The sequence below is a fragment of the Ptychodera flava genome, chromosome 11 (genome assembly GCF_041260155.1).
Source record: "Ptychodera flava strain L36383 chromosome 11, AS_Pfla_20210202, whole genome shotgun sequence".
NCBI lineage: Eukaryota > Metazoa > Hemichordata > Enteropneusta > Ptychoderidae > Ptychodera > Ptychodera flava.
In genome coordinates, this window is record NC_091938.1 from 7,703,679 (window position 1) to 7,724,279 (window position 20,601).

General features: G+C 38.5%; 1 protein-coding gene across 1 annotated transcript in view; it reads left to right on the forward strand.

Annotated features, from left to right (window-relative positions):
* The window catches only part of LOC139143422 (uncharacterized), a 75,349-nt gene extending 55,089 nt beyond the window's left edge, over window positions 1-20,260 (forward strand). The window contains exons 4-6 of the mRNA XM_070713725.1: window positions 4,297-4,555; window positions 5,234-7,215; window positions 7,990-20,260. Coding sequence (XP_070569826.1) covers window positions 4,297-4,555; window positions 5,234-7,215; window positions 7,990-9,294 — 3,546 coding nt within the window. The 3' untranslated portion in view covers window positions 9,295-20,260. The remainder of the gene's footprint in view (window positions 1-4,296; window positions 4,556-5,233; window positions 7,216-7,989) is intronic.
* Window positions 20,261-20,601: the final 341 nt, after the last annotated feature.

The window sequence follows — 20,601 nt, forward strand, 5'->3', positions numbered from 1 at the left end:
ATATAGGGATAACTATAAATAGAAATTTTTTGATCAAATGTCATGTGACCTCTATGACCTTTTACCTAAAATATACGTTTTTGTCAATAAATAAGTAACCACAATTGCTATGTCCTTTATATTTAGTAGGATGGGCGACCTTATGACAACACACGCTTTACCTCTTGATTATGCACATATCTAATTCTGGGCAAGCAATCGAGCTAGATGTCTGTTTTTGGCATATAGGGATTAATTAGCAATATATTTTTTTTTTCAAAATGTCACGTGACCTCGATGACTTTTTACCTTGATTATACATATATATGCATAACTCAGTAACCACAAGTTCTATACCCTTCAATTTGATAGGATATTAGACCTTAAGATGTCACATCTTGGACATCATTTATTATCCACATATGTATTTCTTGGCTGGCCAATACAGCTAGAGGTCTGATCTATTTTCCCGATTTAGAACCATAACTTAGACATGCCTCATGTGTTTCAAATTGGGAAAAACAACATAGACCTATGTGCCCATAGATCTTAACATATACACTCCAGTGATACTTCTTAAAGACCACATTTACCTGCCCCATCAAGACTAATATACTCCCCTATTTCAAGTGGGGACTATGTCATTGTCAATGACTTGTTTTGATAATTGGTCTGTACATGTAGATCCTAAGGGGTTACTCTTGTCTCTGAAGGCATTACAGCTTCAAAACTTCCAGACTGAAATTTTTTTTGCAAGTGTGCATAATTTTGAGATGAACTCATTGACCAAAGTATCTCCCAAAAGTTCCAGTTGATTTCACAAAGTTATCTGTTAACTGCCAGTGAACAGTCTCAGTATAAATGTGTAAAATGTAATTTTTGATATGTGTCATATTTTGAAGGCATTGTGATCATAGGAATGCATAAGACTTTTAACAAAATTGAATTTGTCAAAAATTATAAATGTTTGGTCAAAATTTGTCAATATTTTCAAAGGTGAATATTTTGAACATTCTTGTCACTGTTTTAGTTTGGAATCTTCTGAGGGACTTATGATCTGAGTGGTTCAGATGTATGTATGTTCGATAGAGGAGGCTGGTGCAGAGCTCATTCAGCGTTGTAGCCGATAAATATTGACTGCACCATAAACAGATACCATGTTAGTACTTGCATTGAATACATGCTTTCTCATGTTTTAAATTTTCAGCAAATTTGTTTTCCTTTTTAGTCAAAAATACCGTACTATTTGTGGCCCAAGCTTGGGTGTGGTCTGTATCATGGTTGTTAATGTTGGTGTTTCTATTCTTAGCAACAAAAAGTAGTAAGTCCAATATTTGATGTGTAAAATAGTTCTACTCATACAGTATACACATGCACAGACATGTATACATGTATGACCAATTTTAGCTATGATTGGAGGAAAAAAAATTTTAACATTGAAAATCCTGAGTGTGTCCTGGTATTTGAGATTTGAAAATTCTGTTTGTTAACTCTGCAGACAAATAATAAATTTTAAATTTTCTTGAAGACAAGATGGTAACGCTTGTGTGTGACATGAGAGCCCGCAAGAGAGCCGACCAGAAAAGTCTCGTGAAAATATAAAGTGTTCAAAAGACTGTCCCCAAAGTGAGTGCTGTCATGAATGGCTTTGATGTGAATATTTCTCAATGTGGCAAAACACTATAAATTTGAGGCATGAAAAGCAAGAAAAATGGTAGGATTTCGCAAACATGCAGAGAGCACAGATGTAAATTGAGAACTTTCGCCACTACCTCAAACTGCATCCCCATGGAGATCATACTGTACATGTACATGGAATATGGACGTGCTGACCAGCATCACAGTCACTTGTGATCTATTCAGCTCTGGGACTATTCGCCCCATAGACGTGTGTACATTTGCGAGAAAAACCCAAGTCAGGAAACCAAATGGCAATTTCCTATAGGGATTATGCCACCATGTCGTCTTCAAGGTTCGATTTTACTGTGAAAAGTAGCAAGTTCGTCTATCATGTAACCGTCAATCGTTCCCTAGCATTCTCAAAATTCATACCTGGTACTTAATTTGCTTCAAAAACGCTCGTTTCATGTGATTTTCGGCCGAGTTCAGAAGTTCCAAGAAAACTATTTTAGAGTTTCGTGCAGCTCCAAGACAACTCATGATTTCTGATCTCCACCAACAGCAGCCCGCGTTAGACATTCAGAGAATGCATGTGGTAGCTTGCATACCAGTATTCATGATGATGAATGACCGACTGCCAGAAAACTGTGTCCTCCATATGCCAAACATCAACTTGTCCCCTTGCACAAGAAGTTGCTGGTACCTATCGTCCACACTGTGTACAAGCTCGTCCAACAGTGGATTGCCCACCATACTTGAATGTTAAAATATCCTCAGCAAATATTATTAGATGTGCTTTTTGTGACTTGACGTTTCAAAGTTATAAATTATTAGGTTGTATCCATGTACTGTAGTCAGTTGTGCAGCCATTAGCCATTGAAGTTATTGTCTTTATGGCAAATTTTTACTAAAAAGTGATCCCTACAAAATGAACATTTTTTAGATTTTAAGTAGATCATGGCAGTTATACACTATTCACTTTGTCATGCTTTCCCCAGATCAAAACCAAGATACACCTTTTTTTTCACGTTTAAGCTTTACTTTATGTTGAAGCAGTTCTAGTTCTTGTGTATTTAGGGCTGTTGTCTTTGTGATAAGGACATTTTCAGCGTGTACCGGTAGTCCCTAAAGTGTGTTGTTACACAAAGTACATGCATTACTCTCGCAAACTCTGTGCACTGCATATAATCTGCAGCGTCGGTACAGTCAAGTGAATTCTACAGAAAAAGTGAATTCTAGTCCAGACTAGAATTCATTTGTCAATGATAATATTGAATATTACAAATATACATGATGGTCGGAACGGATCAAGAATCAGCAGTTTCCATGCAAAGCGGAATAAATGGGAATAAAAACAACAACAAAAATACATCAAAAGTTACAGCTAATGGAGTTTTAAATATTAACACTGTTTGCTTGCAAAATCATGAAGTGAAACTGAAAGGTGCCTGATTTTTAGAAAAAAAAAATCCATTGGGGTTTGTTAAAGAATAATGTATACTTGGTCTATTTCTTAAGGCAAGCAAAATAGAATGACAACGTAAGTGTCTGTGCTGGTAACTGGAAACAGTTCCTCTTTTTTATCGTACAAAAAGTTAGAAATTTTAATTGGGTATAGTTCAAAGGTCATGGTTGTAATATGCCCTTATACATGTATGCCTATTATGCTCAATTTCCCAAACAAATGTATTCATCTCTGCAAAATATAAATGAGCAATGCTTACAAACAAGTATGCAAATTAAATTACATAATATTGAGCAATTATCAATGAAGAATATTCATTTATGAAATCATGCACTGCTGCATATACTTAGATGAGATATTCAAAGACTACGTATTTTGAATACTCTCCGACATGGGTTTTTTCCCATCAATCATAATATATGATCTTTTTCAAAATTCCTTTCATACATGTACAGTGTATGGTAACATCAGCCTATCTATCAAAATTTTGCAGTGTTCAGCCCCCCAGACAAGTTCAAACTGCGTCCTATGTGTGAAAACTGCCAATGTGACCAATGTACTGTCAGTATATATATAATGATTGTTTGATAAAATCAACATGCCTTCCCATTCAAAAATATGCTTCTACAAAAAATTTGCCAGAAATTTGGTAGATGGTGACCTTCAAAGAATTCAAAATCTTGTCAATATCACGCAGTGCCAACTTAAAGACAAAGGGGTTTCTTTGAACTTCGTTATTCAGTGACACACCATTGACAATGTTGAAGTAACTTCAAGTTCATCCAGTACTGTAGTCAGACTTAGTAAGGAACCCATTCATGGAAGGCGTTTAGAACACATGGACTGGTGCACTGCGAATGGAATGAAACTGACAAATGATAAATGGAGAAGGAAATTCCTGACTGTGTGAAATATACTGCAACTGTACATGCAGCTAGCTATTTGGCTGTCCTTAAGCACAGTGGACTTGAACAGCGCCACCAACAGACAAAACATTGAAATCTGCTGGAATCTTTTATATAGTCCAGATGTAGAATGACTTTTATTAGTTTTAAGTACAGACATGCCGATGAAATATCTGTAATCACCTTTTAGGCCTTTGTAGATATTGTAAGCTACGGCATGAATAAAAGTGCTACACTTTTTCTAAATTTCACGAAAGCTTTAAGTCAGTGAAATGGACAATCTTGAATTTCTGACAAATGTCTCTATCTTCTTTCATTACTTTGCAGGGTCATACGTTAGCGTCTCTCACTGGCTGTGAAGTGTTTGTCAAAGTGATTGACGAGACCAGCATCCCTCAGTTTTATGGTACGGAGTACTTCATGCGCCAATACTATGAGGAAGGCATCAAGGCAGACGAAGACGATCTGGCAGTTTCAGGTGCGACAGGGCTCCCCATTGAAACCTCGGAACAAGAAGAGGCCTTAGACTTAAGCTGTAAAAGAGACGACAGTGGTGCTACACGGAAAAATTTACATCACTTTTTGGGTATGTATAAAGAATGTCTATTCTAGCACCATTGATTTTTGTACAGCCATAATACACTGTAATGCGAAGTTGGACAGTTATGAAAATGCTTCACTACAAACCATTAATTATAAAACATCAACATTTGACAACCAAGGCGCTTAAGGTAGAATGCGCCTCAGGGACAGATATTTGGACTCTCAAACTTTATGATGCATTTTAGGTCTACCATTTGTAGGGGCTCATTTTAGAGCGCATGGAGTAACATGAGTTTCTACCAGCTTATATTTTGAAAATCAAAATTTTGAATTTTTTCTCATAGAGTTAACACAAGAATAGTAGCATTTTGAATTCCAAATATCAGTAAAGTCAAATTAGTTAGTTTTCATTGTACCAATTTTGCACAGTGAACCTTGATTTTATTCTTGGCTTTGGAAGAAAATGGTTTAAAGTTTCACTGAGGAAAGTTTGAGGAAAATTTTAAGTCTTTCGGTTTTGAGATGCATACATGTACTACCTTAATCCATAATATAGGGAATATGATGAGTCAGATTCTCTGTAGTCAGTGATAAACGAACATGTTTTAAATTAGAATGTGCCTTGGGAACAGCTATTCAGACATTCACATTTTTACAATACTTTCTGGTATGCTACTACATTCATTCTTTTTATGTGTTTTTCCAAACTTTGTCTCAACAGAAGAATTGTATGACCTTAATAAGTCTGGCAGCTATAATGAACTTCAACGACACGGTACTAACTTCAATCCAATTCACATTGAACCAGAGCCGCCACCAGCATCACAACAAGCCCAGCAGTCTCCGAGACACGCTATTGCCAAAAGCAGAACCACGGCGCTGAGGAACAGCGCTCATGATTTCAGCAGCAATGGGAAGGACAGGGATGGGGGGTGTGTTAGTCGTAGCAACAACTCAGGATATGAAACAGCCAGTGTGCCTTCATCCCAGGGACATCTCAAGAGATCTTACCACTCAATGTCAGAGGATATGGAAGAAAGTTTTGGTGACGCACCGCCCTATTCACATCCCCAGAATAACTCGGAAGGTACCAGAGCTCACCAGACTTCTAACAGTGCTGGATTGCAGCACCGGGAAAACCTGACAAACGGTCCAGTTGCCCTTACGACAGAACCTCAAATACACATTGAAAGAAATGGTAGCCCCGCTCCTGGGGGCTCACACGAACAGTCAACCAGCTCAGGAGGTGAGCCAAACCAGACCAACCACATCCAGGAAATCAAGAGCTACCTGATTCCCCTGGCCAATGTGGCAGTGTCCCTACTACTGCAGAGGGCCCAGGCACAGAACAATCGCCAACCCATCGACAAGGACGCCCTCATTGCACAGGCCCACGCTCTGCAAATGTCCAACTCTGGGAATGGTCCGCAGTCGGCGCAGGCAGAAGAGCTGGCAAAGCAGGCCTTTGCCGCAGCGCTTGACCTCACCGTGAAATCGCAGGAGGAGAACACCACCCCGGTTACCACAGTTAGCAGGATACACATCGAGCAGCCCTCATCTGGGGAGACGTCGACCGGAAAAGTTCTTCAAAACTGTCAGACTGTCAGTGTCAAGGACCTGCTCATGCATGAGGCAAAGAAACAGAAAGTCAGCCATGGAACACAGCCAAATGAAAACGTCCATTCGCCAGGGGGTTACAACCCACAAGTGAGACATCCTAGCCCAGGGGAAGTACCCACTGGTCCCATGCAGATGACCCCTCAGAACACGCGGATAGGTCCGGTGCCTCCCCTCCATCCTCACATGCTCAACAGACCAATGATGTTACAAGGCCTTCCCCCCGGCCAGTTTAGTCCAACGGGATTGCCTCCTCACCACTTCAGACAGCTCTCTCCAAGCTCCCCAAATTTCCAACCGCTCTCACCAGCCCAGATGGGACTGGACAGACCCTTCATGTTTCAACCGCATCAGCAAATGCCCCTGGCTCTTCACCCGCCGCAACACCAGCAGCAACACCAGCAAACGTCAACACACACAGTCAGGGAACTACTGGCTCAAAACGCTCGCCACCCTCCCAACATGAGACCACGCTTGTCCAGGCATCACAGCATGCCAATGTCCATGCCACCTCCTCTGATCAAGAAAGAACCAAGGGAGAGATTGAAAGAGAGGCCAATGCCTCCAAAAGAGAGAACAGAGAATCCAGATGCACAAGAGAGTGTGAGAAGTTCCTCCTCCACTGCAGACCAGGCTGAAAAAGCCAGTCCCCAACAGGCCGCCGAAAGCCAGGCAAACCAAAACAACGAGGTCATTAGCGATGAGAAATCACCAAATCAGTCAGAATCCCCTCCACCTAGGGAGCCTTTGCCAAGCGTCAAACAAGAACCGGTCGACCCAGACGAACAGGAAGCTTGCCAAGAAAGTGATCAAGCATCAAAGACAACCCAGGACTCAGGGGACATGGACGATGACGACTCGGACAGCAGACTGTACATAGACACATGTGAGAATTCTCCCACAGATAACGGAGACCAAGATGACGCATCTTCTAAAGACGACGATAAAAGCTCGCAGCCTGACGGCAAAGACTCCTCTGATAGCAACCAAGGCAAAGACATTGCAGAAGATCCAAAGAAGAGGCGCTTCAAGTGTGAGATTTGCGGTAAAGTCTACGCCAAGAATGAATCACTGAAGTACCACAAGGTAAAGTGCCTATTTGTCAATCAAACAACTCATGATTGTAATTATGTTCACAATTATTTTTCTACTAACACAAAAAATTAATGGTTCTACTATAGAATAAAAAGATGCATGTTCTGTAGACTCCGTATGCCCAGGAGATCACGTGGTGCCAGTACAAACCAACCCACATGTACAAACATGTATGGAATGCACATTTGTACACATGGTTTTGTAGTACCTCGATCCACAAAAATTCCAGGGTTAACCTATTTTCCCATTAAATATATACTATTATTGGAAAAGTAGCAGTGTACCGAAAGAAAGCCGCCTGGTCGCTCATCCTTGCCCGCGGAGCTAAGGAGATATATGGATAAGATATAAATGTACATGTATACATATTTCAGAAGATTAACATATTGGAATGTTGTTCGCAATTTGCCAATCATTTACTTCAGTTGCCTTTCGAGAGGCAAACTTCGCTAACTTCCTTGCAAGCACAAGTTGATTGTGATCCAGCCATGAAATAAGAAGGAAAATTTTTCTTGATTTTGAGAGAGAATGGATGAAAATTTCCATGAGGAAAGTTTCACCTTTAATCATAGAAATATTCTTGGTTGTATGTGAAGATGTGTAAATTGTGGTATGATTTCTTTGAAATCATTCAATTATTGGAATTGCAAAATGAGTACCAAATGATAATGACTTATCACCTGTCAGAGAAAACCACAGAAATATGTCATGGTCATGTGTGAGAAACACTAGTGGCTGACATTTTCTTTCCTACCATTATTTCAGATGAACCACAACAACTACCGGCCCCATCAGTGCGAGACTTGCGGGCGAGCGTTTGCCAATCCGTATACTCTTGACGTACACCGGCGCATTCACCTCAACGAGTCTGACAAACCATACAAGTGCAAATATTGTGACAAGACGTTTGCAACGAGTTCGCATCGTAATGTTCACATGACACACCACAAGGAGGTGAAGTCGTTTGAATGCTCGATATGTCGCCGGAGGTATTTAACCAGGGAAACGCTCGAATCGCACATGCAGCGTCACGGTGAGCGACGATATCCGTGTGAAACTTGCGGCATGAGTTTCAAGGCTATGGCTGAGTTGACAGAGCATAGGACGGTCCACAGTCTGCCCAAGCAACTTCAATGTGAAGTCTGCAGCCAAGAGTTTACGCGCCGCAACCTGCTTCTTCAGCATATGACGACGGTACATCCAAACGCCAAACCTTTCGAGTGTGAGAACTGCGATAAGACCTTTGCCACCTTGGACAGTCTGCGCGTGCATCAGCGTTGTCACACAGGCGAGCTCCCTCACAAGTGCCGCTTCTGCTCCCGGCAGTTCGTGCACGGCAAGCACCGGGAAGTTCACGAGATGTCCCATTTCAAGGACAATAATAAACCGCCAAACATGCCGATGTTGGTCAACACGGAGGGCAAGCTGTTCTATCAGTGCGAGAAGTGTGGGCAAGTCTTCACCGAACTCTCTCATCTTCAAACCCATCAGCGACTGCACAAGCTCCAAGAGAAAGAAGAAGCATTAGCAACTCAGGCTGGCATGCCATTGCCAAGTAACATACTGACAAGCTCTGGCGATTTGCCAGTAGGCGCCAGTGTCATCACAGTTCCTGTCACACCGCCAAATTCTCTGGGACTACAGTCTCCGGTTGCCAATGGTCCTCAGATAGCTAGTGTAATGTCCTTACAGCATATGGCTAGCAGCCCTCCAGCAGTGGCCTCGTTACCACAGAGCATGCATATGTTACCCATGTCCAGAGCTGCCCCCATGGCAAACTTACAAAGTCCATCTGCATACGACAAGAGACCCCTGGCTTTATCACCAGGATCAGGTCTCGTGCCCCAGCACAGCACAGCAGGGTATACGAGTGCTCCGACTGCACCACCATCAGAAGAGAACGCGCATCAGAATTTTGAAAAGGTCGGCGCTCTGAATCTCTCCTCCCCGCCTGCTCGGCAATCAAGTCCGCAACACCAAAGTCCCAGACAGCCCTCCGCATCTCCATCACGGCAAGATAGTGGTGGCAACTCTGAAGCAACCAGGGAACAACCCTCTGTGGCGACCTGACAGTCAAGACACCCCGAAGGCAGAGAAAATAACGGTGACATAACCACTGAGGCAAACCGCAGAGTATGTGTTGTATATTAAATCTATGACTCTGATCTCAAATTCAGGTATTTTGAGAGATTTAGATCAGGTTTTGTATAATATCATGGCTTTTGATGCTATGTGCCTGGCAAGGGGCAGGATTTATGTCGGTGAGCATGACCAGACTAGGTTTTTGTATGTGAAGAGAAAAACTGTTGTGTTCGACGTCGGTTTGGTAATGTCAGATTCACATGATATTGCACCTACAGGTGAAACCATTTAATCATTTACTATAGTTTGCTATGTACATGTATGTACATAATATGTCCAGTCACATCTGTAGAATCAGAATATGGCCACCAACAGTGCAACCAGCCCTACCCATTCAACCTACACTTTTGGTCTGACCCAACCATTTTCAATGGAATTCCGTTAGACCTGTCCAATAAAATGGAGGGGTGAAAGGGTTAGGATTTAATACCGAAACCCCTTTCCCGTTGGTCTAACTGGGTCATTGAAAGTAGTGGGTCCATAGTTGTTGGAAAGGTGGAATGAAAACAGGTGTAACACTGTAACTCCCATGAGGAGGGCAAAACATTACCAAACATTTATCAGACTATTTCAGTTGGTCTCTTCACTTCTCCAGTAGTTTTGGACGTAAAGGTATATTGACTGAATATATGTACCTGTAATTCTTACAGAAAGCAGAACAGTTGAAAAACGAGAACGTTGGATGGTGCTTGGTTTCTTGTAGTTGTTTTGGATTGATTTTATGTTTGCCTTGGGGAGTCTCGATAGCTTTGAAAAAGCTACGTTATGACTTCTCATGGCTGACGAATAGAAGTTTTTAGTCCAGAGGAGAGATTGCAAGCCAATACTGTACAGGCTGCAGTTGCACCAACTTGAAAATGTGAGGTCATTTTCAAACTTGCAGAAATGTATCAATGTAAGAGAACGGAAAAATTTACGACAGCCTGATATACTGTGGGCATTAAAATAACTGGAAGGAAGTAATTTGAATGATGAAAACACTATGTTGGCGTGTATTTTTGGACTTTGAGCCAGTCAAGTATGTTCACAACATAATTTTGTACCTCACATACAACAGAAAAACATTTACATGTAAATCAACCAAACCTTGCTTTACACATGTTGCCTTTCTCTTCAACCAGTTTAATTGACCTCTGGCGGCAGGTCAAAGGTCAACTTTTTAAAGGGAGATTTTGATTGGCTTAGCTCTGTACAATTACTGCATTGGATTTTCTCCATGCTAGCATGGAGGTAGGGAAGTTTTATTTTGTAAAAATGATGTCAAAAAGGTGTAGATTATCCAGAGTGTATAGCGTAGATGTTGTTTTTAGGGAGTCCAAATTTATGTAAATTGAATTGAGGAGCCACATGAATTGCCGTGTAATATTTGATTTAATTCAATAATTTTGTTTTCTTTCTCCCACCTTTAACAAGTGGGGAATGACAATAAGTGTGTACAACCACACCAAGCAATGATTTTAATAATTGGTCAAAATTTATAATATATATTTTGCTTTTGTTTTTTGTTGAGGATTGTAAGTGATACTATTAAATCTCTTGTTTTACATTGCTTTTATTCAGTTATGATTGTTTTGTTTTGTTTTGTTGCTATTATTTTTACACGATTCCAAGTACTAACTGTTGTCAGGTCAGTGTTAGCATGGAAGGTTGAACCGTTTGTTCCCTAGAGGGGGGTCAACACAATTGCTTGAGTGAAGAAGTTAGAGTTTCAGGAACATTGTGAGGGCAGCATTTGGTTGTCCAGTCTCTAAACCTGATTTCATACCCAGTTTCCACTCACCCAGTACAGGGGTGAAAGTGGAATGTACAGATCTGTAATGTAAAAACGCATAAAAAAATAAACTTCAGAAAGACAGATTTATATAAATAATTTACAAAACGTTACTGTGAGGTATTGTCGGAACTTGATAGTACAGAGTTCAGGTCGGTGAATATTCACCATTGATTATAATTGCTCATTAGTCCCCACGGACACCGTCCGGGGGGACTTATAGGTTTGGTCATGTCCGTCCGTGTGTGCGTGCGTGCGTCCGTCCGTCCGTCCGTCCGTCCGTTCACGCAGATATCTCAGAGATGCCTGAAGCGATTTCATTCAAACTTGGTACAAGGATTACTTCATATGTCATACAGATGCACGTCGATTTGTTTTGTGATACGATCCAATATGGCTGCCAGGCGGCCATTTTATTACGATTTTTTCATGTACAGAGCCATAACTCAGGCATATCTCAACCAATTTCATTCAAAATTGGTACAAGGACATTGACCTATGTCATACATATGCACATCAATTTGTTTTGTGATACGATCCAATATGGCTGCCAGGCGGCCATTTTATTACGATTTTTTCATGTACAGAGTCATAACTCAGGCATGTTTCTACAGATTTTATTCAAAGTTGGTACAAGGATATTGACCAATGTCATAGCTATGCACATCAATTTGTTTTGTGATACGATCCAATATGGCCGCCAGGCGGCCATTTTGTTACGATTGTTTCATGTACAGAGCCATAACTCAGGCATATCTCAACCAATTTCATTCAAAATTGTTACAAGGACATTGACCTATGTCATACATATGCACGTCAATTTGTTTTGTGATACGATCCAATATGGCCGCCAGGCGGCCATTTTATTACGATTGTTTCATGTACAGAGCCATAACTCAGGCATGTTTCTACAGATTTTATTCAAAGTTGGTACAAGGACATTGACCAATGTCATAGCTATGCACATCAATTTGTTTTGTGATACGATCCAATATGGCCGCCAGGCGGCCATTTTGTTACGATTGTTTCATGTACAGAGCCATAACTCAGGCATATCTCAACCAATTTCATTCAAAATTGGTACAAGGACATTGACCTATGTCATACATATGCACATTGATTTGTTTTGTGATACGATCCAATATGGCCGCCAGCAGGCGGCCATTTTATTACGATTTTTTCATGTACAGAGTCATAACTCAGGCATGTTTCTACAGATTTTATTCAAAGTTGGTACAAGGACATTGACCAATGTCATAGCTATACACATCAATTTGTTTTGTGATACGATCCAAAATGGCCGCCATGCGGCCATTTTGTTACGATTTTTTCATGTACAGAGCCATAACTCAGGCATATCTCAACCAATTTTATTCAAACTTGGTACAAGGACATTGACCTATGTCATACATATGCACATTGATTTGTTTTGTGATTCGATCCAATATGGCCACCATGTGGCCATTTTATTACGATTTTTTCATCTCCTGAACTACAACTCAGACATGTATCAAGCGAATTTATTCAAAAGCATTTTTATCACAGACCTAATGAAAAGGACTCTATCCTCTCTGAGGACCTGTAATCAAAGCACCCATTAACAAGTGGGGACTGTGTCATCAACGATGACTTGTTATAAGCTGATTTGCATACACAAAATTGAACAAACACGTGCAATATGTGTTGTTAGGACTGCTTCCTAGGGGCAGTCGTAAAATTACTAATTTTAAGAAAGTTGTAGGAAGTTGTAGAAAGTTTGCAGATAATCATTATGAATGAATAGCATATATATATATTGTCAGTATCTGTCAACGTGCGCTAGGTATAAAATTCAAATGAATTTAAATCAGCAAATGTAGAAAAAAGGATTTGACAAGAAGTTAAAACTAAGTATTAACTTTAAACTTCTTGTCAACAGGGTAATATTGTACTCTTCCACAAAAATCTCCCTTTCATTCCAGAGGCAGGTGTCAGTGCAGGTTTTTGAAAGGAAGTGCGACTGGCACAGTTCAGCAAAATTGAGGAATTGTGGAACATGCATGCTAACACAGACCGGCAACCGTGCATTTATCAAATATCAGTACTGTCAGAAAATCCCATATTACTCAGTTTATTACTCATTTTTTTTTAACCGTAGCATTTCTGTTTTATGTCAAATGTAGATTCAGGACTAGGCGTCCTAGGAAATGACCACGCTGCTTGTTTGCCATGTACTTAAACCTTATAACTCTCTATTTCCGTATGTCAGTAATATCGGTAATATCCCAATGAAAAAAGCATAGGATATAGAATATATTGAGACAACGTTCCTCCATTAATGCAAATATAGCGAACTCTGCTGTTCATTGATTAGTTTTTCTTCAAACGTTAAGAAGAATTTAAAAAGATGTATATAGTGAAATCATTGTTTTTTCCCAAATCATAGTAACAAAAATTTTTTTTTTGAATTACTATAGACAATTCAGTGGTAGCGTTGTTTGTTCTTTTCTGTGGCAATATAGCCATAGATTCATTTGAAATGAAACATTTTATTGGACTTCAGGGAATAGACTGTATACATATCCTTTCAGGAAATGGATGTAATTTGAATGCTAACTTTACCAAGTATATATATTTAGAACATTCTTTCTCAAAAGAAACGAGACATTATCTGTACTGGCTACAATGTTTTACCGAGTAAATTATCATTATCAGATTTAGGTAGATAGGAGAGGCTTGTTACGGTGTTTTTAAAAGTGGAAAATACTTCAGATCCTGTCACAGTGTGACTGATTTGGTTATCCTGCAGCACGAATTTGAATCTGAAACTTGCTTGGGACTTTATTGCGGGGAACAGTATTTGATTTATTGAAATTTGTGTGAAAATTATTAGATTTGCATGTTTGATATCGATAAATATTGAAAGGAACAATATTGTTGGAACATTTGATGTTCTGTGGCATATATCCAGTGCTGGAGTTTCATGACAGGTCGATGAAAGGCAATTGGATTTTTGTATGATGGCAATGCGATTTTTTTGCATCTGTTCAGATTCAGCATTTGACAGATTTTATATAAGTCCATGCATTCTGACACAGTGCAAAATTTAGCCAGAAACGTCTCACTTGTATCATACTGCAACATTGTTGCAGATCTGAATCAGCCATGATTTTTTTCCTCCAGTGTCTCTTTAAAGCAAAATGCCAGTGATAACTTTTTTAGTCCTGCACTGCAGTATGCTCATACAGGTGAAAGTCACCTCCATGTTTTTTTCAAAGTGCAAAACTTTAACTCGTGCAAGTAATTTGGTAGGGAGTTTGAAGGTATTTTTTCCATCAAGGCAGGAGGAATATCATAATGGGATTAAAATGCTTGATTTTTTTTCCCATTTCATAGGTGTATAATTTCCTATTACCATAGACATTTAGCTTGTCAGTTTATTTCTTAGACAGAGATTGATATCAAAGGATTTTACATCAAATGGGCATTACCTTTGAATTGTTTTCTAAAAAAAAATTGAAAAAAAACGATGTTGAAGTGTTGATTACTCGCTTGTAAAAATGTGTGAAATATGCAAGTTCTTTTTCCTTTCATCTTTTTCTCTTCCTTACAAGTAGTAGCCAAATTTTATGCACGGTGTTTTTGTCTTCAAAGCAAGTATGGGTCATGGGTCACGATGAAGAATCCCTCTCAACCAATGAGAAGGCAGATATTTGTCATGTGACTCCTTAAATGCTTCTTAGATTTTACAAAGTGGCTACGAAAGGGCCAGTTACTTGAAAAAAGAATCGCGAAAGTAAAGAGAACTGACATATTTCAAAATCATTTCAGACTAAGCCTTTTTAGTGTTTTACTAGTTATTCAAGAATTTTGTAGCATGTGTACTTTTCTTGCAATTTCTATGACGACATATTGTACACCTTGCTGAATATGAACTTTACCACTGGCACGTTCTCCATAACTGAGACAGGGGGGAAAAAAACAGCCTCGTGTTAACAAATAATTGACAAAGTTTTTGAGGTGGACAGGTATATATATACATATGTATACACGCATCATACAGTATTTGCATTTTCAAGATATGGATATTTACTCAATTTTTCTCCAAATATCTGGTTTTTCCAATATAGACTTCCCACTGTGTTTGTCAAATAGAAATTGTATTTCAACCTTAGAACTGTCAAGGTACAGTTCTCCAGTAACCTAGTTCCCACCCTCTACTTTTCCCATCACAGTCAACCAAATGAGTATGTTTTATATTTTAATCGGAATGTTGGGTTTTTATCTGTGCAAGTTCTGTGTTAATAATCAAATAATATTTTGGAGCCCAAAGGGCGTGGCATGGCCAGTATAAAATTAATATCAAAGAGTTTAGTGTACCAGGAGTGCCTTGTCAGTGATGTAGATGTATATATTTGATCGTGAGCCACTGTGTATGTGATTTAATTTTTGTGGTAATTTATGAATATTCATGACGTGATTTGCATAAATGTTATGTTAATTTGTGAATACTCATGTTTTGTGTCGTGCATAAATTTGATCTATTTAAATTAATTGAATGGTGTGTGGTTGTCATACATGGTACCTTTGTTTTCTGCAGTGAGAGAAATAAGTCGACTTTCATTTAGGAATCAGTTAATCTGATACTTGTAGTAGTATTGCGCTAAGTCTATCATCAAGGAAAAGGTTCAGAATCGTTTCAAATCCTGCAGGAATCAAAGAAAAGGATTGTTAAAAATGTGTTCGTCTGAAATATTGATCTCCTGGTGACCTGTAGTTTCACCCAAAATTGTGTAAACAAACTTTCATACACTCATCAAGACATCAAGGAAATCTATTATCTATACCATCAAAGCTTTGGCAAGCATTGTCTTAGAAAAAATGGTGAAGTTGCAAATAATGATTATTTTTTTGGCAGAGACAAGCTATCAAAACTTTTCATGTTTGCATGATTCACAATTGAACTCTCATTATTCAAAGTGCACTGCTGACCAATAGCTGTTAAAATTTAATGTAGAAATACCATGGAGACTTCAGTTCTGTAGAAATCTTATTTAAATTTAAAACCTGAACCAACATTAGAGTTATATGCATCACAGCGACATCATTGTGATCAAAGTCCATTTTTAGCTATTTCTATATGTTGAATAACGTTAAGAATTTCATGTGAAAAGTGATAAAAAAGTGGATTTAGCAGTGCCATGTTTGTAAATGTTTGTACACAAACTGCACAAGGTGCAGTGTGGCATTGTGAGCATAGTAATACACTAGTTAGGCCAGAGCTGTACATCTGTAGTGTATGGCTTAAAGAGCAGAGAGTCACGGATGCAAACCAAAGCCCTTATTTGCCGCATTTCCAAAATGGTCTGTGTGCATGACAGCATCCCTACTGTGTGATAGCGTGATCAAACTACAAGTATATGTCGAACACATGGGTACCTCTTTCTGAAGAAGTATTGTCAGTGTCCGTGTTGGGAGTTGGTTCATTTCACCGTAAATGGAGGTATTTCTAAGGTTTGCATGTACCTTGGCGGTGGATTTGCTTGTGTTTTTGCAGTAAGCTTCTCTGGCTCGATCACACGATGGTGATATAGCGGTTATTGACAAGCCTTGCAAGCTTTGGGGGCTTTGCTGTGGTGGCAATGTTTGCACTCTGATGATGCATATTTATAGCCAACATTAACACTATTTTGTAAACTTTTTTCCAAATATTTCATGACTTGCAGGCTGTTTTAGAAACTATTCAATTTTCTCAGTGCTCGCTGCAGAGTAAGCTTTCCGGCGATGATGTGTTTTCAAAATGGTGCTCCACTTTAAGCAATCATTTCAGTCACCAAAGAAACTGCAGAGAAGGGGAGGACCCATGTATGACAACAAAGTCATGTGGTGGCCATTCATAGAGTGAGTCTGCAATAAACCTCCCATTCAGATACAGGCAGTTTACACACTTTTGTACAAAGGACCACGGCCCTTCACTCAGTGGCTGTCTACTATAGAGAAGGGAGGCACAAATTTACATTTGAGAGAATGGAGAGTCACTGCAAATTTATTTAAGTATTGGACACTGCAACTTTAAAATTTTGCACCTATTTTGTCATCAAATTTAGCTTAAGGGAAACAAATTGTCTAGAAAGTTACACACATCCAGTTGTGACAACCTTTAAGCTCTGCTAAAGTACAAAATTTTTTTAAAGATATCATTGTGCTGATATTATACCTATGGATCCCTCAGTACCCATTGGCTTATTTAGCATTCTGAATTTCACTGTATCCCTCTTTCACCATGCTGGTCTCATCATGTGTTTGTAAAGTTTCTGTTTGTTTTCTAAGTGAACCAAACTTTGTCTTTGGATTTGGTTTGAAATGATAGATGTACAAATTGACTGATTGAAACGAAGAATTATTTATGTTCATCATTGGGGATCATCTCAAAGAAAATTAAGGAATTTCTATTGATCAACCCCCTGCCCTATCGTGATATACGAATATAAAGGAATTTAAGATGTGGTCTTAACAAGGCTGCTAGACTGAAAGTGTGCTAGTAGTAGGCCTAATGCTTTGAAAACAAGCATGTAGCTGTGATGATATTATAAAGTCAACACAGTGTCCAATATTATTTGAACTACATCGTGAATTCGTCATTTTGTGTGATGTTCCCTCCCCCTTCCTCAGCTCAGCATTTATCAGCAAATATCCCAAATGATGTCATCAGTCTTTGTTGATTTGTAGCCAGACCTATACAGACAGAAAAAATTGTTGGAGGTCAATAGAAACATTCAAGGTCAAAGTTTTCATGTATGTGTGATTTTCATTTCATGGACAGTGTTTGTAACAACATCATAGAAACCTGGTCTTGTTCCCCCAGAGTAGCATGTTAGCTTGGACATCTCTGCATGTATCTCACTCATTTGTAAATTTGATACTGGTATCCCAAGACAGCTTTATCATCGTACAAAGCTATCTAAAAACTTGTATTGGTCTTGATCAAGGTCATTGTCAACATCATTTTACTGAGTGCTCAGTCAATAAATGAAACACAGTCGTTGGAAGAGAATTTCTGATTGACCTGATTTAAATGATCCAAGAAATATTTTGAAACCATGCTCCATGAAATCAGTTTCAGGCCCACTTGCTGGCATCACCAGGGCAGATAGTGTTTTTGTATGGACAGATTAGGGCTTTGCTGTTTTGCCTGAGTGTTTTCCACAACCTTGTAAGTCGTATAGAGATGCCTTGCAGATGCCACTGTGGTCGCTGTTTTATCTATATGTGCAGTAAATTTAAAGAAACTATTTCAAGGAGCTAGCTAGCTAATATCTAACAATTTACCAAGACAAGTCGACTTTAAGAGAATCACTTTTAGGTCAGTAACCATGGTGATTACAGAACCAATGGGAATACTATTTCAATGGATTAGTCAGTATCCATGGAGATCTTAAAGGTCTGTAGGACTGATTGCCATTGAAATCAACCATATTTACATCACTCAGTCAAAGTGTCAATGAAGCTGGATTATGCAAATTTTCATTGATTGACAGCTTTTTTAGCATTTTTCGGGAATTGTTACAAATCACAATATATGAGAAGATGATTTAGTACATGTAACTTATCTTTAATCTTGGAGAACATTGTCAACTGTTGCGATGCTTAGCAGTGGATTATAGTGACAGGCCGCCCTCTCAGATTTTTGCATCAATCATGATTTTTCTTGTTTTTTAAGAACATGCTCAACCTCATTGTAATTTTGAAATTTTCAATTTTTCTTTGATGTGTAATACTGATAAGTTCCATAAGGTATCCCATGCTTGAATTTGACATGAGCTAAGAATTGTGTTAACAAAGGGTGTTGTAGTATAATAATTTGGAGCATTGTAAAATCTTTGAGTTTTTACACTGACCATAGGCACTCAAGGGTGATCCGTGTGTTTTGGCAGTTGTAAAAGAGAGGGTTTACAAGAATGTGTTCAAATTTCAGCAGTTGCATTGGGCTCACATAAAAACACATGCAGTGTGCAATTTATTATCTGTCTAGCATCCTGCTCCAACAGTGAAAACACCCAATCAAGTACTTTATACATGGTCTATGATTCTTTGCATTTCAGCATTGTAATGTGTAGATCACAAACAATCTGTAAAATGTTTGGAAAGTGCAACATATCTATGGTCTATCTGGCCATCATGTGTAGCAGAGAAAATTAAACCAACCATTACTGGACAGTACACAGCATGTAATTTTGTGCACAGTTGTAATATATCATATTTATATGTATACCTTACACAAAATAATGTGTAATACATGCAGTGTGCAATTAAGGTCTTTAGGGTGTTTTGCTATCCAGCAAAATGGAAAATGTATGGATTGTAAAATGCAGTCAGTTGTTACAGTGTTAGTCCAGAGAAAATCACAAGGTCATTTGAAAATTGTATAAAAGTGTCAGGGATGGTCAGAAACAGTCATGTTGTATGAGGGGCTCTGGAGCAACCATTTTAAAAGGACTGCAATAGTTTACAACGTTAATTGAATATTAATAAATATTCAACTTACCAAAATATTCATGAATATTCAAATGAGTAAAATATTCATGAATATTCAAATTACCTAAATTAATGAATATTAAGATTACCAAAAATTAATGAATATTCAAATTACCGAAATATTCACAAATTGTCAGCTAGCTGTGATCAGTAAGATATGTAAAGCCCTGGTACATAGTAAAATCAATTATAGTGTTTAACCCATAATAGATATGCTACCATAACCTATCCAATAGATATTTGGTTCAGTCTACATATTTATATCTTCAGAACATTACAAATCATTTTGAAAAATCAGGGGTGCTGATCACTTGCCTTGAAGGAATAAGAATAGAATTCTGTTGCCTTGTTGATGAATTTCTAATTTAAGAAAGAATTTATACAAATGAAACATTTCTATAATACTGAGACCAGATTTCTAGTATGCAGATTGGAGTCTAATTTGGAGGTGTATATTTTTATAAGGTTTTAATGAATTAGACTGAGAACAGGTAGACCTAGGAGACAATTTTAATGGATCAACTGATTGTTGACAATTTCTGCAGACTTCTGTGCATGGCCATTTATTTGAGTGAAATAAATTAGACGTTGTTTTTTTTCCTTGAGAAATGAAGTCTCTTCTGTGTCCCTGGTGAGTTATGGTATGTGTGAGTGATTTGAGTGTGAACATGTTAATTTCTTAGTATGGAGTGAAATTTTGCATAAAGAAAAAATTAAGATGTCCCATTCCATGCTATTGCTATAGTTCTCTAGAGTTCCCATTTTGCCTCACACACACACACACACACACACACTATCTATCTATATATATATATATATATATATATATATATATATATATATATATATATATATATATATATATATATATATATATATATCGAAGTATACAGATGTCCTCGTGGGAAATTACAGTGTTCGATACTAAGCAGAGCAATTATAATAAACAA